Raw genomic sequence first — 24,493 nt, 5'->3', positions numbered from 1 at the left:
CAACAAACTAAATTTGTCTTTCAGTGATTTAAACTGAACTACTAAAATTTTTATTCTGGAGAAAATTATTTTTACAATCCACTTTATTTTAGCCTGAAACATTCATATTAGATCTGTTCTAGTGAAGTGGCATCCCAATAATTTTATGTATTGGTTTAGACCATTCCTTTGATAAAACTGAAATCATTTCATGAGAGGGTTATTTAACAGGGTTATCAGCCATATCCAAAGACAGTTCCACAGCACAGGAGAAAACAAAAAGCAAAATAAAGGAATGGATAAGGAAAAAAAGCTTCATGTTGAGAAAACTGTTTGGAATAAAGCTTTCTACAAAATTATTCTAAGACTTTGTCTTTCTAATACCATCTAACAGGCCATGTAAAAACAGTTTAGTTTCACACTGCTATCCGTATGTGTGTGGGTATACATCAATATTTGATTCATATGATACACCTGACCAGTAGGTAAGTCACTGCCCAGTTCACAATTAATCCACATTTTCCTTCCAGAAACATGTGGCCCCTTGATAAAGTCCCCCAATACTATTATATGTACATTTACTTTTCTCTAATGATGCATGGAACGCACCTTGTAATTAACATTCAGAAAGAGTCTTCAAGTACTGAAGATTTCTTTGCATGTTAAAGCTGCCTGTTCTTTACAACTTCTGACTACAGATGTCATTTCTGTATATAATCAGGTCTAGCAGCCTCTGCAGATGGCCATTTCAACTGTGGCACAAACCACATTTGAACATCTGTCCTATTTTATGAAACACGTTGCTTTTAGGAAAAGGAACCCTGAAAGAGTAACTGGAAGCAAGCTTAGGGAAGTCACAAGTAGTGGGGTAACCGAGGGACGTAGGAAGCAGACCCTCCCTCTGGTACGTTTTATTGTTGCTTTGCAATCCCCTTCGTACACTTCAGACAGGGATTTCACAATCAAGCTCAGAAACGCAGATTACTGATCAGGGATATTCTGGTCCTGATGAAACATCAGAGAAGGTGAAGTAGGTCAGCCCAGAGGATGAGGGACAGAAGAAGGTGTGCTCTCCCTTACACTGAGCACTCCTTTTGGTCTATGAAAGGCAGCTTTTACAGATAAACTCATTTGAGTGGACTGTTTTCATTTAAAAGTGGAAGGAGAGGAAGAACCAGTCCGTGACCACACTCTGGCTGGACGTGCACAGACCACAATTAAAAGCCCAGGTGTGTTGACAATGACCTTTGATAGACTGAAGTAGGACTCAGGTAACTTCTTGCCTTTGCCTTTTGTACCTTTGGGGAATTCTAGGTAAGAAAAATCCTTCTCCAAGTAGCCTTTTTAATAGTAGTGAGACGGCGGGGAACCTGATGCAGGATGGAAGGAAAATGTTCCTTGAGTCAAATTCCAGGACCTCAGAAAAACTGCCCGAGGCTTTTATTCCTGAATTTTCCTTCAACTCAGTTTGAGATTATGCAAATCCACACCTCACCACACTAGCTTCTGGGACCTGTTTTTATTAAGAGGGCTCTTGTTGAAAGACCACATACAACAAAAGCTTTCGAACCGGAACTAACAGACCTAAACTTCTCCCGTTTATCGATACTGGGTAAATTCATCTAGTGTGGAGATTTTCTTGTTAAAGGCAACTTAATTCAGGCTAAGATATCCATCTCGTACCTTTCATCCTTTCATAAATAATTTATCATTCAATTCTATATGTTTGCGTATGCTTTTATGCTTAATTTATGCCTTAATCATTATATTCACTTCTGGGCCATATTGTAATGTAATCTTTCTGTTGGTGAGTTTTTAAAATGTACATCTGACAAAATATCTCCTAATAGGAACATTTTTAAAGTTTAAGTTTAATCAAGTATTTTTATGATTTCCTGGATTTAAGAATATTATTATAAAGGACTCATGCCGGCCCTAGACCTCGTCAACATCTGCACACAGGATATCTAGGGTGTATGTAGGTTTAGAACAAGTAATTTACAATATCATATTTAGTCTGATGAAAGAAATTTCAATTCCATTTTACTTAATAGGATGACTATTTCATTGTTGGCGGGGATGGTGCAGTTTATTTTAACCTATGGTGTGATTTTGCTACTCCTTTATTATCCTTATAGGAAAGGATCCATTAGTTATATACACATGAGAAGGTCTCATCACTTCCAGGCCTGTGCTTTCTTAATGGGAATGCTCTCTTTATACAAACTCTCTCTCTCTCTCTCTCCATATATATAAGATTTTGTTTTTAAGTAATCTCTACACCCAATGTGAGGCTCAAACTTATAACCCTGAGATCATGAGTTACAAGTTCTATTGACTGAACCAGCCAGGTGCCCCTAAACTCTAAAAAATTGAAATATCATGGGGGTTCAAATGTCCAGAATATTTACCTGAATGAGGCTAGGAAAGTTTTTTCATAGTCCCCAATAAATCTTAATATGTTTTTTAAAAACTTGAAAATTGTGTGAACCCACCAGGCATTGTGTCAACAGGTAAGAAAATCCCTTTAAAATCCACAAAGGATGTTAGTAGATGATTCATGCAGGAAGATCATACAAATCATATGAAAATAATTCAACTTGGCTTGGAATTAAATTAATGTGAATTAAAACGATGCCAATTCAATTCTGTGCCACTCATGTTAGGAAGGACAGAAGTAAAGATCATGTGTAATATCGTCGAGGACTGAGTAAGATGGGTATCCTGACTGAATTAAGAACTAAAAAAGAAATAAGATGACTTTAAACAACAAAAGCTTAAATGCAACGTATGTTCTTGGAAATTACTGACAATGTGGATCATTATATTAATTGACTAATATTAATATTACTGGTTAATAATAATTCTCCTCTAAGGAACCAATTCTAATAAAGTTAATCCATGATGCCGACGGGAGTAATTGGATGGCCCTCATAGCATATTTCTGTAGCAACAGGGCAAGCACTTCACACGCTCACCAGCAGGGGAGAACTAAGTAGATGTCGGGGCCCAGCAGCGGTTCTCAAGCTTGATTTGCATAGAAAGCCACCATCACAAATCTAGATCTCAGGCCTGACAGTGCTGGGTCAGGTCCCCCTGAGTCAGGGGCACTGTGTCTACGTTTTTATGAAGCTCCTCGGGGTCTGTTGATAAGCACACATAGTTCGTACGGCTGAATGTCTTACAACCATTCAAAGTTTTTAACGACAAGAAAAAAGTGATTATGGTATAATAAGTGAAAAAAAAGAAACATCTGTATATCCACTATGATTTTAATTTAAGAATAAAAAATATATTGAGAGAGAGAGAGACATTAATGGAAAAATACTGGGGAAAAAACATGACAAAAAGCCGTCTCTGGATGTAGGGAGTATGATTAGTTTGGATTGCATTTTGCTTTTTACGCTTCTGAACCCATCCAAAATTTTCTACAATAAGTGATACTTTAATAATCAGTAAATACAAACAAAAAAAAGCCTTCTCGATTATTTTATGATTTTATATTATTTCATAATATAATGCCTAAAAGAACTGTTTTATGCAAACCAACATATACATTTTATTTTGGATCAAAACCAAAAAACCCACAAAGAAATGAGGAAGAGGTAGAATTTAGGAACTGCTCTTAAGGACATCAGTAAAGTACTCATTGCTCCTGAAGATGTGGTTTGCTTTGGTCCACCTGGTTCTGCGTCTCTAGTCATGGGCTGGAGGACATGGGATGATGTACTTGGCATCTACAAATGTTCTGCCTTGTTTGAGGGGAACAGGTCAGGCAGGGAAGTATGAGTAATGCATCAATTAGTGGGCCTCCCCCATCAGACAGGATCTGCAGGAGGTTAAGAGAACTCTAAGTGGCCTGGAGAGAAGACTAGCTGTTTTCACACGAATTTACACGGACAAGGTGAGCTCTTCCCCTTACGCTACATTAAATGAAATGTGATGGTGGGTAGACTTGAGTCCTGGGAAGTGGGCCATTAAAAAAAAAAAAAAACGTATATGCCTCTGTTTTTAGGAAAAGAATTCTCAGGGCTGGCAACTATGTTTTTCCCCAAATAAGCAGAAGAGACCCTAAGAAAAAAGTCCTTTTCATTTTTTTGGTAGGAATTTTTAAAAAATGCAATTAAAAAAGTCTTTCATCCCACTACCTATTTACTGTATCCCTTTTTTGCATTTAAACTAAAATTCCAGACTGGAGAACTCATTTGATTTAAACTTTGTTATGTAGCAGATAAGTACATGCAGAAAAATTTCTAGGACCACTCTACTAAGAAAATAGTAATTTCCTGAAAAATGAATAATAGCCCACTCTGCACAGACTACTGGCTGTCTTATTTAAATGATGGTGGCAATTCTCACTACTGTCATGAGCACTGCACACAGGAAAGTCTACCCCAGTAGAGCAAGAGGAGACGGGAAGGGAGGAGCCTGGGATATATGGAGTTTCACTCGTGTGGTTTAATTAATGATATCCCCCCAAATAAAGGTGTTTGGAGGAAATAAGCCATGAAACTGAGGATTTAGAACCACCCCAGAATTTTGTATAAAGTCTATGAATAACTCACTGAGAAAGAACTAGTTTATCAATCAAGAAAATAGAATAAGTAAATAAAAATCAATAGGCTGTCAAATGATAAGGAGGTGAGGATCTGACCTTAAGGAAAGGCGTTTGCATCCACAGTTCCACCTTGATCAGGTGTGTAAGCCCTGGAAGAATAACCGGTTCTCAGCATTATAAATGCTCCACTAAGTTTTCAATTTAACTTGCAGCTGTGCTATTAGTTTTCTTCCCAAATTACCCCTTCCAGTAAACAAGCACAGGGCTCTTTTTGCTTCACTGGATTTGTGCACTTCTTTCCAAAGACAGGATTTGGGCTAAATTGCTCCACATCTGTATGCAAATGTCTTTAGAAAAGACACTAAGCTTTAGTTCCAGGTGGCTTACACAATGACAGGGAAGATTTGCAGAAAAATGGCACTGCCAATCAATAATTTGATATCAAAATTAGGAAGGAAAATTGTTTTCAGTGGAAAGACAACTCAGTCCCAACATGATGTATAATGAGCCTTTGAAAACCACTTCGATAGGGAAGGATTTATTGTCTTTGCTTTGGATTTTGGGTGGCATATATGCAATTAATTTAGTGGATAGAGTCCTCTGCATTTCATACTCCAAGGGCATCAGAGACAGCTAAATAAATTGCGTAGATACTGGGTTAGATTCCAGAAATCGTCTCTAAAGTGTGTGTTTTTTGAAGATTTTATTTATTTATGTGAGAGAGCAAGTGAGCACACGCGTGGGGAGGGGCAGAGGGGGAGAGAGAAGCAGACTCCCCGCTGGGCAGGGTGCCAGACCAGGGCTCCCCTTCAGAGTCCTGGGATCAAGACCTGAGCCAAAGCAGAAGCAGAGCCACCAGGCGCCCCTGAGCGCATTCTTCGGAATCTGCCTGCCTGACGGCTATTTGAGGCCTAGGTCTGAGGGATGGGATTCTTTGAAGACATACTGTGACTTTTGTGAGGATGTTTGCTAGTAATTTAGAGCGCAAGCTAGAGCTTGAGATAAATGAAAAATTTAATTATATTTTTAGTGTTAACCTTTCTTTAAAAAATGTAATCCTTACAAATATTTCATGCAGTTTGGTTTCATGATTTTGTCAATTTTAGGTCACAGAGTAGAATTTTCTGTCCTCCTCTGGGTCAGGAACCTTTTTCAGAAGCCTGTGAAAGCTGCGGGCAGACTGGCATCTGGAGTTTTGAGGATCCACAAAACTCAGAAAGGGAATCGTGAGCAGATAAAAAATATCTCTTCCAGAATTTAGTAACACTTATTTTAAAATTAATTAATGACCACCTTCAGGTATGTCTATTCAGGGAAGGGAAGGAGAACTATTTCAATGACCCATGGTTGCTCCAGAATTTTAATAGAGAGGAGGTTTTAAGACTGTGATTTGGCGACAAGGAACTTGCAAGGCCTGAGCCTCAATTTGTGATCATTCTGCAAACACATCATAGGCAGGGCTTTTTTTTTTTTTTTTTTTTTTTAATTTTTTAAGGTAGGTTCCACACCCACCGTGGAGCCCCATGCAGGGCTTGAACTTACAACCCTGAAATCAAGAGGTGAACTGAAATCAAGAGTCAGATGGTTAACTGACTGAGCCACCCAGGCGCCCCATGTGCAGGGCTTCTTAAAACACTGCATGCTACACTAATGAAAATTAAAATAAAAACTGCTCCAAGATACTTTTGGTTACCCTTACATAATACTGAGAAAATACTAATTATTCATATTAAATCACGTAAATTTTATTTGACTTGTGGTGGCCTTGGGGTGCTGTTTGAGATGATATGGGCTCAGGTCCGCACCCCAAGCCACTCTGTTTTTACGATCAGTTTCTGCGATGGATCATACAACGGGGGGCCTTGTCTCAAGACAGGACTGTCGCTACCTACAGACTGTGAAGTGCTTCCCGTTCGCTCTGAGTCTCACTTGTTAAGTGGTGTTTCTATGCTGAAGCACGAGTTCAGGGACAGGAGAGCTGTGGGGGTCAGCACTCACTGCGTGTGAGCTGTCGAGCAGCACTGGGTTTTTCATGGAGATTTGCTGGGTGGCCTCTGCTCTGTCCCTGACTTTGGATTCCTTCTTCTCGTAGACCATGCTCCTTATTATCTTTACAGGATTTCCAGAATATTCAACAACCGAGTTTCCTTTCTCCTTCCTTTGCTCATTGTTAAAAACTTCATCAACTGCTTTAAAGAACTAGAATCCTACTGTTTCTGAATCAAAATGGGGGTAAGAGGTTGTCTCAAACCTTGTCATCTGACAGTTGTGGTCACTGGGGTCTAAGGAAAGTTAGGTGCCTCGCTCGCCAAGACCCAGCTGGGAAGGAGGTCTTCTGCTTTCTGGTCCAGGGCTCTTTCCCAGAGTCCTAGGACCACTTTGCTTTCTGTGGGTCCCCTTCCCCACGTAGCTAACCTAGGTACTCCTCCCTACTATGGCTCTCCAAGGGAGATTCCCCGCGGTTCATCAGGCTTGCTGGGGGGTGATGCCTTATTAAGCTCGGACTGATATATTCCCTGCAACTTCTGTCCCCTCTGGCTAAATACTTCTGGAGCTGAGATAAGACTTCAGAGGCATGTGGTCTTATCAGCTGAAACTGATCCTTCCTAAACATCCAAGAAAGAAGAACAGTAGATAATGTTCCTTAAAGAGCTGTACCAATAAACTTTATCCCGACTTGATTTGATTAGATGGTGACACTTGTTCTTTCCTAAGGTTGGAGTAAAACGGGTCTATTTTTATACACACTGGGCTCCTAATGACTTAAGTTCGGATCTTTTACGACAGGTAATGAGGAATCCCAAACGTGTTATCATAAAGAAGCTTTAGTGTAATGGATCAGAAAATGTTTCACAGAAGAAGTAGAAAAGTAAACACAAATAATAACAAAGCCCGATCACAGAAACTCAATCTCATCTTCCAATTTTCATTTCAACTCCTTTCCTATAGCCGAGTAGCCATTAAGAACTTTTTTTTTCTGAAAAGGTGTCTCTCGAATTTCTCTGTTCATTTCTATTACACAGGTAACAGCTGAGTCGAAGCCTTTATCACCTGAGACAAGATCACTGACTCTCAATCTGTTCTCAGCTACCCAGAGTCAGAATGGCCATGCTTCTCTGCTTGTTTACAGCGCTTTGCGGAAAACCTTCGGGGACTAATGACTGCCTCCAAGATACGACTCTGTTCTAATTTTTCTGATATTCAAAGCTTCCTAACAATTCAGCGTATGTACGCCTTTAAAGTATAATTTAATTACATTTGATTAAGCCAGGCTCTGTCCCAAATTCTTCACATTCTCTTTGAGTCCATCTTGAATCCACATGGCTGGTCAATGGCAAAGGCAGAATTAGAACCCGGGTCTTTCTACCACAGAAGCCCAGCCTCTTAACCACCCTAATTCCCCAAATAGACCTTCTCTGCCTTCTCCAGGCTAGATTCCCAAGAGTCCCAAAGATATTTTATTCACAATCCATTCCAGTCTCATGACAGAACCTTCACCAGAAATTTCTTTTTTTTCCCCCTTAGCTTTTCTAAAGTTCTTACTATTTTCCAATAATCACTCATGGACTTATTAATTCAACTAATATTTATCAACCAGTACATCTGAACCTTTTTTATGAGGTCTCTCTCAGATACTCTAGACTCTAGTAATTTCCTTCTTTAAATTATCCATTGTCTGGAGCGCTCCCACTTACTCGGAGACATACATCACTTCACAGTGTCGCTATCTCTGTACGGTCTTTGCCCGTGGAGCACAGTGACTATGTTTTACGGTATCTTACACCATCCTCAGTCTCCTGGCAGGGCGAGAACCCTAGGAGCCATGCAGTAACTATGTGCAGAGCTGGTATCTCCGCATTAACTGAAGGGGCTACTTTTCAAGCAGCTGATTAAAATGAAAGAATCCAGTGCTGGGCCATCAAAGGGAGTCCTTCGACCGTGCCACCTAGTGGATTTTGGGAAGACCTGCTGGAGAGGTCTTTTGGAGAGCGTTTTAAAGCAAAACAAAATAAAGCAAAAGGGTCCCAAACTGTCTATTAAATATCAGCAAAAGGGACATAAAGAATTACCGACACTAGTTATTTTTATGAATAATGGCAAACAATTTTGTCCATCGTATAAACAAAATATCTAAGATGGTATTTCAGTGAGATTATAGACGGTCAAAATAAAGGGATTACCAGCTCAGTTTGCGTAGCCAGGCAAGGAAAAAATACTAATTGATAAAATCAGATACAAGCTTGTTGAGTTTCAGGAGAAATCAGATACTTAAAACTAAACCCCAGATAACGTTATTTCTTACCATTTTGTTCTAACCTATTTAAGAGCAGCAAATAAAGCATGTCCCTTTTATAAAATTCTTCTGTTCCTAAGTTTACTACTGGGAATAGTATAATTCAGTACATCAGAGAAATTAAGAATTACATTTGTCATCAACAGATATTAAAGACTACGTCTATGCCTGGTTTAGCCTGATTGAGATTTATTGTATTGTGTATTTAAATATGCACTTAATTCACTGAATGTGTCTAGTAAATCTTTATCTACAAATACTTTAAATTTCCCACCAAATTCTTAAAAAGTCAAAGTTTCAATTTTTCTTTCATTCGGGGTGCCAGATTCTTTTGCAGAAGACTAGTATTTGGATAGAACTTAAAATGTCTTTTACTTGCTGGTTTTATCTACCCTAACTTTTGGCTTGGGTTTCGGCGAGGTGGGAGAAGAGCATAAACAGAGAAAGAAACAGAGTGACAGAAACAGGTCTCCTAGAGGAAGGGATTCTAAGCTAATGGGAACCTGAAGGGAAGAAGCTGTGTGAACCTCTCCTAACTAGGAGCACAGCGGGGGGTGGGGGGGCTCTACTGTTATTCTCTGAAAAGAACCAAACCCTATGAATTCTAAGTCCGTGTGTCTTTACAGCTTCTCAGTTCATGCCCTTCAAAGGGAAACACAAAGCTGCTTATCTTTGAGGGCAGCCGGGCTCACAACTGCATTTCAAAACGGAGATATGGTCTCTCATTTATTAAACAATTTCAATGGGAAAAAAACCCCAAAAGTGTAAATTCTGGGGATGGTTTCACCCCCATTTGCTTCGGGTGGCGTTAACACTAGAACACAGCACACAGCTCTTCAGTTCCTCGCTCCTGGTCAGGAGCACATGGGTACTTCTTAAGCTACCAGCCTGGGCACTTCCACTCAATATGTTTCATACGCCTAATAAACTGAACGCAATTAATAGCAGATCGGTATTTTTCACTTTACAGAGCAAAGAGACAAAGCCAGAAAACGAAAACGGTGTTTCATCTCACGTTCAGGTTACCTAACAAAACCAAGTCACTGCAGAACGACCACCAATTCTTTCCCTGAATGAGGTCACCATAAACTGTTTCGTAAAATCCAGGTCACACACAGATCTGTTTGACAGACCTCATGTCGGCATGCACACCGAATTCTCTCCCAGACATGGTGCGCGGACGACAATCTGAGGCTTCCCCTTCTGCGTGTGGCTGCCCAGGCGGTCACACCTGGCATCTTAAGTGCAGGACTGAACTGTGTGCCTTCCACCAAGCGGGTCAGGGAGCGAGAACAGGAAAATCAGGTTCTGACTTCTGACCACAAGACACACGGCCTGCCGGCAGTCGGCGCGTGGGTTTCTGCGCTTGGCTGCCACTGCGGTAGCATCATCTACAAAGTAGCGTTTGTTGGTATTAGAATCAGGTCCCCATCTCACACGCGCGCTCTCACCGCCATTCCTGCCCCTAAGACAACAGTCTCCAACAAAAATCCATCTGACGTGATTCTCCTTCATTAAAAACCCTGACGATCGAACGTGAAGGCGACGCTAACACGCTTGCGACAGAACGCCCGGAACTGTTTCTGAAAGATGATGATTACTGGCAACAAACGGCCTGAATTCTCCTCCTTTCTGCACATTTCCCCTGCTTCCTAGGATTCCCTTCTTCTGGACCCTCAAGTAGCTCAGTGGTCTGAGCCTCAAGCTTCGCTAATATCGACCTGAGTCCCACAAAACCTGGCCTCCTCGGACGACAGAGGATTGGTGCAGAAGGTCCCCACGCTGTCCCCGCATGCCCCCCGACCCCGCCGGGTTCCACCTTTCTCCTAATGTCTCAAAATCTGGATGCTTTTAGGTTCTCTCACTTGTTTCTCACCTGGGATTTCTTCCCCTGGAAGGACCAATGTGACACGGAGTACCAAAAGCAGGGAATACTGATGACTTCCAGGGTCAACAACACAGAAGGTGAGGGGTTAATTAACAACGGAAACCACTTGGGAGCGATGCCCGGGAAGGCTAAGCATGGAGAAATACCACTCCGGACAGTGTTAGCTCCCCTTCCTCATTCTCCCTTCTGGTTTTCATATGGAGCCTTAAACATATCAAATCTGTACTGCTACACACCCAGAGTCTAGCCTGTGCATGTTCCAAATCACATATCATTTACATTCTATCAATCAGCTGCTCCTTTTAATAAATCCTTTTTTAAATAAAAAATTTCTTAAGAATAATATATTTTCGGGGCGCCTGTGTGGCACAACAGTTAAGCGTCTGCCTTCAGCTCAGGGCGTGATCCCGGCGTTATGGGATCGAGCCCCACATCAGGCTCCTCCGCTATGAGCCTGCTTCTTCCTCTCCCACTCCCCCTGCTTGTGTTCCCTCTCTCACTGGCTGTCTCTCTGTCGAATAAATAAATAAAATCTTTTTAAAAAAAAGAATAATATATTTTCTATAGAAACACTTTGGATTTTAATTTTAGTATCTTTGTAACCCCATTACCCATTATGGTTTGATTATCAGTTACCATCCATATTCCACAGACAGAAATTAACAGCTGATGGCAATTTCTTAAGGCCTATGCAAGAGACTGACCCTCAGGGGAAGACTGGCACTGAGATTTAATGACGATGGAAAACATAAACGCATTAGCATGTAACTGGTATGACTTGTGTGACGGTTTCTATTTCCCCTGCTATAACATTTGAAAGGGGATGTTCAAGTAACTATTAACGCACAGGTGGCAAGCTGGTTTCCTAAGGCGTGGGTTAAAAAATATAAATGTACAAAGAAAAAGGGACTGAAAAATAGGTGGGGGAGGGGTTTCCTTCAAATGGATGGAACCCATTCTTTTGAAAGAAAACTCCCCTCTTACCTTGGTCCTGGAGCTGGTTAGTTCTCCTCTGTCCTCCTCCTAGGGGAGAAATACCCAAAGTTAAACAATAATAGAACATGGTCTTGTATTAAAGTCAAGTTCAGTTCTGGCCAACCTTTTCCTCAGGTCTCACAAGACACTACCAACTGTCTGATATACCGGGGAGTTCACTGAAATGAGCCTAAAATTCATTTTAACGATTAAGCCAAAGGGAATGAATATTTGCTGTGTAAGAGGGACAAAACTCTCTACTCTCATCTGTAAGATGTAGAGCAGAGGAATGCCTGCAGGCACACTGCGTGGGTAATTCTCATCAGCTGTCCTGAATCACGGAGAGTGTATCGTGGGGCGCAGCTGGAGCTCCTTAAAAATACAGAGGCATGCTGTGGTGTTCTCAACCCATTTCCCTGATATTCCTGGTGTTTTTGAGGGCAAACTAATAGTGCTACAAGCCAACACCATGTTGGGGGCAGTACTAAATTTGGTATTAACAAGAATTATCGCAAAAATGAAAAAAAAAACCCTAAGGGGTCATAAAAGGGGAGGGTTAGGAAAGTTGGGGAGATGGGATATTATGAGAAACAATGTACTTGTTTTATTTTTTCGAAATGGAATCACAGGTAGGACAGAGATGTTTTCTTTCTTAATGTACCTGTAGCTAAGTAAGGCTTCCGGAATCTCTGGAGAGAAAGAAGGCAGCGCATGAAAGGAGCATGGATCTGGGGAGGAGAGAATGATGGGCTCCTTTTCTACCTGAGCTTCAGCGGACGCAGCTGTCCCGGTGAAGACAGTAACACCAGCACCAGGGATTTTTGGGGCAAATATATTCATATACGTGCACTTGGTACGTAGGAGTTGTGAAATTTGTTTCCTGTTCATTAAACGGCATCTGAAACAATCTTCTCCTATTTGAACGACTTTGTCTTTTCTGAGACTACTGTCTAGTTAACCAAGCTTACAGTCCATTCCTAATCACCCTTTGGCATAATTTTAGTGACTGGCTCCCATAAAAAAGATCAAATACCAGACAACTGATTGAGTTTCATGAGACATGAAGGAAAGTGGAGACCGAGAATGAGCCTGAACCCATACAAGATCATGTGCTATTGTTATTTAACTTTGGGTAATTTATTAAAATTCTTGATCAAGTAAAACGACATCAGGTGAGAAAATGGATGTACTTTGGAACCTTGGGTTGTCACAATATATTCCAGAGACGTCGAAATGAAGGATGGGGTAATTGTTACTCTAATGGCCGTTATGAAAATGTGCAGGGAAAAAACACTGTATGGAAGATCTATGCTGTACGTCTGTCACCATCACCCTCTGAGCTTTGGTCCTCTTAAAGTTACATGATGTAGACACGGCAGATTAAAACTGCTCCAACTACAAATACACGTTTTTGTTCTCGTGTTCTTCCTCGGGAACCTTAACCTCATTCATTATCTTTTAAGACTACTCCAAAAATGGCCATTTTGACAAACCAGTCTGTCCATTAAACCCTATAAATTCCAAAGAATATATACGGAAATAGGGAATTTCCTTTTTTCCTAATACATAATTTCAATTTCTTATTCTATAATAATACATTCGGAAATTGTGAAGCTGTGTTATAAATAGAAAAAAAGTATATTAGTTTTTTTTCTTATAAAACACCTACTTCATCCATGAAAGTCGCCTAAATGACAGAGTTCTAAAGAATGTATCTTTATATTCCAAAATGATTTGAAGGTCTATGAATAACAACTGTGGGGACACTGCGTGGACAGGGTACAATTCCAGGGGCTGTGCAGTCTTCACGCTTCAGAGCATAAATGGCCTGCTATCTGTGATGAGGGCAAACATGAAACACAAATTAAGTAACAACTGATGCTGCTGGTGTTCTTAGGGCCTGAAAAATCACCTTCTCAAGTACCTTATATTGAAACACGATGGGATGCTGTATTACATGGGCCAATTTTTATCATATCTAGGTAGGGAAGCATACGTGGTGTTCTAAAAAAAAAATCAAAGCAAGCCCTTCTATATGCACATGCCTCACTTTTGCTGTTTTATTCCCCCTTTTACAATCCAGATAATTTTGCCAGATTTGTACCTTGCCAAAAGTCTGACGTCAGTCTATAATTTTAAATGTCTGTATAGGGAGGCCTACAAGACCTGCGTCTATCTCTAGCTCTGCGGTTCTTAAAAAGAAGTGCTTTCCTTAAATATCTTTCTATTTCACAGTGTAGACAGGAAGCGATAAAAAGCAGGTATTTACTGAGGAAGTGACTTATTTAATTCCCAAACCTGATGAGCTTGTACTGAGGTTCTGGGAATTAACTTCTCCCCCGGCTTACTAAGCGTCTGCAACTTCAGACGGCACTGCAGGAGAATTCTGTGCTTGTTTTGCTAAAGGTCGCTCACGACACGACACAGATGCTTAGACTCTCAAAGTGGGAAGCTCTTCTGTTTCTCCTTGAGCGACTCTGATGTCGGGGATCTGAGCCAATTTCCCTCCACTTTTTGGACCAGTTTTAATTGCTGTACAGTCTTTATTTTGACCTGAAGGCTATTTCTGTGTGATTTCTTCAACTTAGCCAGGGCTTATTTAGGGTTTTTTAATCGTTTCTTGAGCTCTACGGGGGTATTCTCAATACGCTTTGAAATTATGGATGTTCAAATGCAACATGGAAGAATCACAGAAAATGTTTAGTAAGTTTTGAAAGTAAATTGTATCTGTGTTAAAAAGTTCTTTTTTGTTCTTTCCCCACAAGAGCACTGGAGAGAGTCAGATCTCCATTCCAATCACAGCAGTGGTATTGTGGGCAAGTCACTTAACGTCTCCAACTGATAGACTCGTCCTCTTCACAGAATGGCATCTTAAGAGGGTAAAAAGGAGCAAGTAAAAACAACCGTGTAGGAGTGGCTTGAAAGCTCACAGGCTGCATTGTCACTATTATTGTCTCCCTTAAGAAATACACTGCTCAGTGATTTTTAGAGTTTTAACACTTAGCCAAACTTAAACATCATCTCTTAAAAGTGAACAAATTAAAAAGAACATTAGATGATATATTAACTGATTCTTTGCCTTATACGATAGCATTGCTGTATCATTTAATAGGGCACAACTTCTTTTTTTGTTAGCCTTTGCTCTTTGCTTTTTACTCTGGGAGACAATCTGAGGTCAGCTTTTCTTGGATCCTGTTGACTTCATTTACCTCCATCTGGCCTCAAACAGAAACCAAAGGTTAGGGTACTGACTTAGGGCTCTGGATACTTAGTTTCATGCTAACTTTTCTATTTCTCAGGGCTTTTTAAAAACATTTCCTTTCCATGCTAAAGGAACTAGCAACATAGAGCAGTTGTACTCACTGATAAGCGCTTTTGTGATTTTGTGTGTGTGTGTGTGGTTTTAGTTGCAAATACCCGAAAAGACAGAAGAATAGGGGCTGGGTATCTGAGGAGAGCTTCTCTTAGTTACTAATGGGATTCTGGCCTGTTTCCCTTTAAAAAAGGATGTTCCGAAACTGCGTATCTGTCAGCCCCAAACAGGAAGCGACTATTCTCTGTAAGAGTAGAGGCCTTGTGGGTAGGTCTCCACAGCGTTCATGCCATCTTCTGAGCAGTGGACATGGGTCCACACGTCCCTCTTTTCTTTGAAAGTAGAGAGCTGTTTGTGTCACATTGGGTTAATTGACTCCACTTTAATTCTTGTTTTGGCTAACTCCCAAAGATTGAATGCTTACAGAAAACAGGTTGAATAACATTGCTGTAAAAAAATTATCTGTGTGTCACTGTCTTTATTGAGTATCCCAGAAAAAAAAGTAAGCTAAATAAAGTGTACTTTATTTCAGCTTGATGTGATAGGACTTCATATGGTCAGTGGTATTTAAAATGATAGATTTCTCCCACATCTTGGAATTATAAACTTTGAAAGGCAGAATTGATGCTAGGATTGTTTTTATGCCTTTAATTTTTCTTCATTGTTGAGTCGTGTGATTACTACTAAGAGAGTATACTGAAATGGTCTCATTAAGTTTCTAGAAGTGTGTATCATTCTGTGGATGAGCCCAAGCAATGGCTTTTCAGGTTTTCAGAGAGTATGAATCTGTCCATTTAAAATAAACTACTTTCAATCGTGAAATAGACTTTTCTGGTATTAAGGTGGATGAACAAAGTATTTCTAACTTCCATTAGTATGATTACTAGTTACAAGACAGTCTTATAATAAATACAAGGCTGTTTCCGAGAAGGCTTGGGGCCAGGACTGGGAGTCTGCAGTGTAACATGGGGATTTTCTATTTAGGTGTTGCCAGGATGTATAAGATATGGTGTTTGAGGCAAAGTTATCACAAATGTATGTTACTTCATTCTGAAAACAAGAGTTATAGGACTGAATTGGGGGGGGGGACATTAAAATAAATGAACTACAGTTTCCTATTCCTAACTAAATTAAAACAGAATATAATTCTAAACCAGGGTCTTTACTATTTTCCAGCTCATTCCAAATAACTGCCAAGCTACTTTATCTTCCCTTTCTTAAGTATGAATCATAAACCAGGCCCAATCTTGGCTGATATTATCTTTAGAGACAAAAGGAAGATAATAATGCCTCAAGTTGTGGCTGGGTGGTTTCCCATATGCTATGCTGAACTGTTTTCATTTTTATGGAAAACCATTATTCACCTATGATGCACTAAGTAGATGTTTATCACTAGTATAAAACTGCATTAAAACAGTATTGTATAGAATTCTACACGTAGGAGAATATTACATCTCCACAATCACGTGAGCTATATTTTATTATAGGTATTCTGGAGTTTCCTGGTAAATCTGATCACCATGCTCCCTCCAAGTCCTGTGTGTGTGCATGTGCACGTCTAAAATATTCTTACACGTCTGATCATTCCAAGCATAGAGAGCCCCTCTTCCCTCTCTCGTGCAATCCCTCCCCATCCTACCTCCATGATCTCAGGAAAGAGGGACTCAGGACAGTAAGGAGTAGGAATCTGCTAAGGCATGACGATAATGCTTCTCGTCTTGTTCCTACCGCACTGTTGAGAGAAGTACGAGCTGTGATCTGAGAACTTTAATGACCCCTTCCTCTGCAGCAGCCTGGGCGGACCATCCTTGTAGCCTCCCCTTTAGGAAGGTAAGTCTGGAGAACAGAATCCTACACAAACAATGCACGAAAAGCAAAAACAATACCAAACCCCCCCATCACTTGACCTTGATGCTGTTCTGAGGATAAATTAACAGCTGCTCCTAGTTTGTAAACGACAAGGGCAATCACATCTGTAAAACTCATGGTCCCAAGGTCTTCTAGGGAAGAACACTCATTGGACACAGTTTCTTTTATAACTGGGAGCTCCTCAGAGGAGCTTTGCAGCTGTGAGCAGAAGATGCCTTACGCCCAGCAGAGACGTCGCACACACGCAATTTCTCTGCTGTCGAGTGCTCGTCCTACGGCTGAGACTCTAACCATCGGCAGCCAACCATGCATGGGCCACACCAACATGTTTGAGTCACTGTAAAAGCAGGAACTCTGCTGCTGTCACTGTTTTCCCAGCTCTAGAATTCCTGGTGCCACACATTTCCCTTCCGTCCCTTCCCCTTCCCCCCAGTCCTTTTGGATTCTTTGCTTTGACTATCTGGACTTGAGTTCCTTATTAAGGTGTCTTACTTGAGCCTCTTTCTAGATTTTGGCATTGCCAGTGCTCTGGCAGGGGAGTCTTTTCTCCAGACCTGGTGTTTTTGGCTTGGGCTCTGGAGAACCCACACATGGGCTTCCACTCAGCACTGCAGAACAGGGGGTCCAAACACCCTCATGCACTTGCTTTGTTGTTCCTTTTAACCCGAGCACTAGCGCTGCAATTGCTTCTGGAAACCACTCCGCAGAGTGAGATGATCTATAAAGACCAGTGACCTAGGTGGGACCTGTCGCCAAGACGACAACAATTCTACACATTGCTAACGTAAGGATACGTCCATCCACAGCCCATTTATTCCCTCTCAGCAGATGAACTCTGGTCTCAGACACGACACCATGTCTCCTATATACTCCAGGCCAGGCTAAGGCCACCTGACTTGGCTGGCTAGAGGTCCAGCACTCACGTTAACTGTGTGTTACCACTGAATCTATCTGAATTGTATAGGATGTAGGTATTCTCCCTGGAGATTTTCTTTCTTCCTAGGATTTGCTTATAAGGCAATTACGTGGGACTAAAGAAAAACAGTTTGGAATTCTGGCTTCTCTTAGAATTGTCCAAATTGACAGTGTTAGGTTTCTCCTCAGATCAGGTTGTGAAAGCTTGAACTGGTGAACCTCATTTACAGCATTTTTATCTCCTTACATTTAATCCTCTTTGAAGTGGTAGAAACTAAAATGGCCACAAAGTACCCACTTTCTGAGGCAAGTTACCAGAATACGGTTTCTAAGTGCTGTGGTAAGTAGGAGCACACAGCTAAACATGGAATTTAGAAACACCTCGATGGGGTGTTACCTATGGCAGTCACAAAGCCAAACTCAAAGGGACAACTTGACAACCAACCAGCAAATTCTCAGTGGGAACCCAGCAACCATCTGTTGAATGAGCTGGCAAATATATGAAGGCAAATCATATTAGCATTTTTTTTTTTTTTTACTAGTGGTAAGGAAGGCAAACATGTTTAATGCCTGGTGAATCTTAAAGAAATGCAGGAAAATGCCACATTTTTTTCCTTCTTCATGGGAGCTGTATTTTCAATCATCTTTCAAGTGTAGGCAAGACCTAAATGAGAAATGTAGAATTTCAAATGGCAGGGGAAAGTTTTATGTTTCCTACTGGATACAACATCCAGAAAGAAAAGGAAGGATGGGGTACATGGATTCTCAAGGGGATTATTTCCCCCCGGGACACGTGTGGTATGGATTGCCACGCCCATCTCAGTTTGTGACTGCAAAATACCTGGTCCCCCCAATAAACATCGGCATCTCTGTAGGAAACTGGGTGAGTGACTAAGCATATCACGACTGCGGGGAATTTGGGTGCTTGTGTGCGTGTATGACTGATGTGTGTGTGTGCGTGTGCTCTAATCCCTAATCCAACAGACTACATTCCCCGTCGTAATGGGATCACAAAATCTGAGTTACCTGTAGCGTCTTTTACTACGGCATCAAGAAAAACGAAGGATAGTCATACGCAAAAACATCTCCTTCCACAATACTTAAAATTGAAAAAATTATGTACTAATCTACAGCAACGCATTTCCTGAAAACGAGTGAAAAACTTATTCACTTGAGGCCAAGTGCTGCTCAGGAGTATTAGTACTCAGGTTTAACTTTCTGTACTTTCCAGCTTTTCTTATGTCCACACGGAGTGCTAACAGCTTACTTGTTACTAACACTGAAAACAGACATCAACTTTATTCTCATGCACAACGTCCGGCAAGCCCCTTGTTTCTAAACCTTGTACGTACGCTTGAACCAAGGAGTAAACACATTTTACCAGTTTGACATGAGAAAGTGGTTCCTTAAGGATAATGTATTTTTTTCATACGTGGATTTGGATACTAAGTTTAATACGTCTGCCCGAAAGGATGCTCCGAAGTGGAAGAAACATAGTTTGGCCAACAGAGAACAATGTCCACACTGGCAGAGATCTAGACTTGGGCCAGGGATACTGAAAGAAAAAGTCCAGTAAAAGTTGTGTTCCTGTGACTTCCATTCCCGCCCTCGCTCCCCCTGCCACGCTGCGGGCCTGGGCTCCGAGGCGGCTGTTGTGAGCTGAGCCTCACGTGCCTGGCATCAGGGGTCTTGCTCCTGTTGCCATGGGCTCCTGCAACGGGAGGGCAGCAAGTCCAACTGGGTCTCCATTTTTTCAGATCTCAATTACTGATCAAGCTCTTCAGGAACTGCTTTCTTTCGAAACATCATTTTCTGGGGGTGACAGAGCGTTTGTCTTATTTTAGAAACAGTCTCGCCCACATTTTTGGAGAATGCAAAATCTGAAGAAGAACTATCACTGCTGAATAATAGAAGACAGGAGACTAGTGTGTGTTTGTTTGTTTAACTTCACTTCAAACACTAGGGTCAAGTCTACGGATTCTTAGAGGCCAGGGCAGCCTTCAGATGGGATCCCTCGCTACGTAGCAGTCACAGTTACTACATACCACGAATATCTTCAAAAGGGGTCTTTTCACCTAACATCTACTCAGTACCCAGTAAATCTCTGAATTAACTAAGTTATGATTCCCTCTAAACAACATTTGTCCGTTCTGTTTGCTGCATAGGAGAGAGTACAGCAACGAGTGTAACATGGATGATATAGTAAGGACAGTATTTTGCTAGTAAAGTGTAAGCTTCACTGTACAATGGACACTACGGTACTGACAGAGCAGACCCATGTGTGCAGTGAAGCTGACAGTACTGACAGTAAAGTCAAAATGAACAGAATGCCTCACTGCAGCGCCGTCCAAAGCGTAGGTTAGAAGAACTTCTCAGCCAGAGGACAGACTTCACAATGGTTTTGGGTTGTCAAGGGTATCGTAGTAGGAACGAGGAGGCGGGCCGAGAATAGTATAAATGGCATTGTGCACATGAAAAGAAGATTCAAGAGAAATACTGAAGTGTGGGGACAGTTGAGAGATAAGATAAAAGAAGATATTTTACCCTCTCATCTCACAATGAGAACCAAAAGTTTTCTTTAGAAGACGACTTTGGAAAATAAATCACTACGCCGGTAAGACTCGCGTTCTCCGGCGGACGCAGGCTCATCTGACTGTCGCTGCTCCTTTTTGTCATTGCGAGATCTACAGATGCCACGTTCAATGGCATCAACATTCTTAACATCCTCCTGTGGCCTGAAACCTGACCAATCTATGTCAAAGCACAAGAGACCCAGGAATTTCTGAGCATAGTTACTGCCCTTCTGTAACTGAAAGCTTCCTGTAAACCACGCAAACACGGGTCTGAAAGAGTCTCTTTGACGACGAGCACTCTGTGCGTTACTCCCCTCCCGTAAAGACGGGGGTCATTCCTGCTGCAGCGTCTCCCACCCCAGGCAGATACAGTCTCCGCGACGATCCAGACTGCATTTGTCTGCAAGTCTACAGTAAAGACTCACGTCCTGGCTTTCCATCCTCATTCCACAGCCTAGTCTACCCCTCTTCTGGGACATTGATTCTGAAGTACTGTGACCGAACAGCAAGATCTGGAAACCTGAGACTCCCTAGACCACCAGACAATTGTTAGCCGTTTGTCTGCATTTTGTGTTTCGGCTGACAGAGCAGGAAAGACTATGTTTTCCTATTCTTCAAGTCTCATGTTGCCCAGTGAATCACAACAGCAGAGTTTGTGAGAAAGACGATGAAACAGACTAGTCTCACTGTATCCACAGCTATTAACGTAAAGATTTAGTTAAAAAAAAAAAAAGATGCTACAGGAACACAGTCTACTGACCAGGTAAGGCAGAAAGGTTTCAAAGACACTCTTGATGTGGATGTGCCCTAGGGATCTTGCTGGGTAAATGCAACTGTTCTGAATTTGCTCCCACAAACTCAATCATTTATACAGAAGGGGCCTATTAGTCCATCTCTATATGAGGTTGCCCCTGTTCAAACAGAAGATGCCTCACTGAATAAGAATGAGAATTTAAGCTTAATGTCCCCGCCCCCTCCCCGTAGCTGGGCTGGGGGTGGGGAAGTGAGGAGGTGAGCTAAAGGTGCATGCTGGTTAGCCCTCCGAGCTCTTCCAGCGTTTTCCAAGACGGGACAAAATGACTGTGGTTTTAGCATGCAGGGGCCAGCTTGCTCAGGAAATTGTGGCATATATAAAACAAAGCACATAAACAAACTCTCCATCCAGGAAGCGGAGTTTAACAATTGGCTCATTAACGAGATCCAGGGAAGGACAGGAAAAGAGGGGGAAGCCAATAGCGGATTATTATACAGTTCTAGACAGATGAAGCCCTTCAGCGTCTCCCTAAACAATCCCCGTAGTGTGGATTTGACAAAGTGGCACATTTAAGAGGGAACTCTGTCTTGCCATCAATGGGAGTCAGGCGTACCCGTATCTCAGGGCCAAATGCAGTCCCTGGAACTTGACTTTATCAGTAGACACAAGACAGAGGACAAGGCAGCTACACCCACAGAGAATTAATTAAGAGCAGAAGCGACATCCAGTGAATGTAATCAATAGTCTGAACACTGATCTACATATCAACCACCATTGCTTTCTTCCCTTCTCGTTCTTTTAAATTAGTTACACGAAGGTGCTCTTACAACAACAGAGACTGCTTTGCTCCTTGGCTTCACTGAAATGACACATTTCTCATATCACATCCTACAAAACATACCCTTGAAGACCAAACGCTCTGATGCCAGTTTGAGTTTCTGAATGGCTGGAATATTTTGGGGTAGAATTTTATCATGGCTAATTTATTGGTTTGGCTTTCTCCCTGGACATTTCTCCGGTTTCATATGGAAAGTATGTGCAAAGAACATGACTTCCCAACTGCCAAAGTCCACACCCAATCTGTCTTTACTGGCTCACTTTGTTCTCTCTCCTTTTAAAACGGTCCCTTCTGGACACACCGTCAAACCCCTCACTAATTACTACACTGTTGCTCGCAAACAGTACTGGTTTAACACAACCTTTCCAGGGCTACTGTCTGCTCTCGGATCTGGGCCGCCCCTGGGCCCCCACCCAACACACATACCCAAAGCACGCTGCAGTTCCCTTTCTCAAACCAAAGAAAACAAGCATATCACCTTTACACTGGGCAACAGTGCAGGTCTCATTACTTTCATGTTTCAAAGGCTTACCAGAGACATCATTTCTCAAGATCGGGTTCGTGGTTAAGTCCTTTAGCAAAGCCTCTGACGTCTTCTCGAATCTGTGCTTTGTACGAGTCCCTCCTAAGCAGCAGTGAGACCAGAGGTTTTGTCAGTTGTCACTGCCGACTCCGGCTTTGCTCTAGCCCCAGCAAGTCACAGTAGCCTTTATTGCTTAAGGAAAATAGGATATTCTGCCTCCTGGGCATAAACATGTGACTTCCCTATGTCCAGGACCACAAGGGTAAAAAGGGCAGATTTTACCAGTGTTTCCTTAAGAATGAAAGTCTCATCTCTAACCCATGTGGATTATGTGCGTAATCCACACGTGTGACACTCTGCTCATGAATCACGTTTCAGGGGTCTGTGTGTGCACAATTCTGGACTGTCATCGGGTCTAATTGTACAGACCTTACTCACACCACACTCCCTCTGCAACGGGCAAGAGTGTGGCTGCAGTAAGCACCATAGAATCAGAGCCCAGCTGCCCGCTGACCGTAAGTCCCTCCGTGAACACACGTGGTTACAAAGTCAGCACCCATACAACCTGGGGTTAATCTAACATGTAATGATGCCGTAATAAACGACACACTGAAATGGGAAAAAAAGCGGTTTGTTAGGATGAGGTTGGTTTCTTCATACTCAGAAACTAGCGGGCAGGCAGAATTAAAAAAAAAATCATGATAAAATGTAGAATCATTAGCTGACACAATGAGAGAGCAGATTTGAGTGACCAAAAAAAGTTGACGAGACACAGAAACATCGCCCCCACGTTTTAGGCCTGCTGGAAGCAGCTAGTGTTCAACCAGTTTGGTTTTTATATGGCCTTAAAAGATATACAGGTCAACTATGAGGAATTATTCAAAAATTAAAAAAAAATTACCTGACCGTTGATCAAAACGTATGAAATGGAGAAAAAGAAAACAACAACAACAACAACAAAAACACGAACATACCATGTCACACACAAAACAAAACCACTGTGTCGGGGACATCAGGGAAGGTGGAATATTATAACAACACATGTTACATTGTTATACTATCCCACCCACCTTAATGAAGAACCCTTGGGTGTAGCTACTCCATAGCCTTTGGAATCCAGATTTCCTCCCACTTTCATCGTGTCACACGGCTTTCGCTGCTCGATGTACTCGTTCATAGTGGACTCCAGGAGGAAGGCGAATTTGCCTTTGGATTTTCGGACCCGAGCAACGCCCTCCGCGGTGGTCCTGGTGAACACTGACGGCTCTGCGGATCGCATGTAGGTCCACATCTTTTCATACACTGCTATTTTGGATCTCTGGAGGAGATGCAAATAAAATTAAATACAGGAGAGAAGGGAACAACATGTTAATACTGACCGAACCCAGATGAGGAGAAAGCCTCTTAAAGTACCTTTCCCTGGTCCTGCAACTCCAGTCTGCCTGGCTAACATTCTCCTCTCCAGGTAGCAACCTGCCTTTTACGACGGGTGAAGGACACCACGGAAATGGCAGACGCTTAGAAGTGATACCTGAACAACCGGGTCCCTCTGGTCACACGTGATTACCCTACTCAGCCGCTTAAAGAACGATGTATTATTATTGTTAAAGGGAGGATGCCATAGAAAGAGTGGGACATTTAAAATCATGTCAACAACACTTCCATAATAAAAATCAAAAATTTTTTTCAAGTAAAAAGTTAGAAAAATTGAAAAGAAAGAAAGGTGATTCTTTTTTTCCTAGGATATATTTTGGAGAGTTAGTCTTTCTAATACCTTGACTTCAGCCAAGAAATACATTTATTTCTGTCTATTTGGGCTCCATCTACTTTATTCCTACTACTTAATTTACCTAGAACCTTCTGCTGGTATCTGCATCCCTATTTGATTTTTTTCATCCATACAGATATTTTAAAGGTGAAAATACATCCAAATGAACTCCAATGTCCCCAAGGGATACATTTAATGACGCAGAAAAAGCCTGCGCCCTGTCTGATGTTTGATAATACAACGATA

General features: G+C 41.7%; 1 protein-coding gene across 9 annotated transcripts in view; it reads right to left on the bottom strand.

The window, feature by feature from the left end:
* GRIA4 (glutamate ionotropic receptor AMPA type subunit 4) overlaps positions 1-24,493 on the bottom strand; it is a 368,862-nt gene that overhangs the window by 14,803 nt on the left and 329,566 nt on the right. For 8 of the 9 annotated variants that reach the window (XR_004626994.1, XM_034665671.1, XM_034665670.1 and 5 more), the window contains exon 14: positions 23,550-23,797. Coding sequence is in view for 8 of the 9 variants with exons in the window: in XM_034665671.1 (XP_034521562.1) it covers positions 23,550-23,797 (248 nt within the window). In the remaining variant the exon portion in view is untranslated. Of the gene's footprint in view, positions 1-14,680; positions 22,582-23,549; positions 23,798-24,493 lie in introns of those variants that run through there. The other variant, XM_034665675.1, reaches the window with a different exon arrangement.

Source organism: Ailuropoda melanoleuca, chromosome 8 (assembly GCF_002007445.2).
Source record: "Ailuropoda melanoleuca isolate Jingjing chromosome 8, ASM200744v2, whole genome shotgun sequence".
Lineage (NCBI taxonomy): Eukaryota > Metazoa > Chordata > Mammalia > Carnivora > Ursidae > Ailuropoda > Ailuropoda melanoleuca.
Note: the sequence above shows the minus strand (reverse complement) of the source record. Positions and strands in the feature narration are given on the sequence as shown.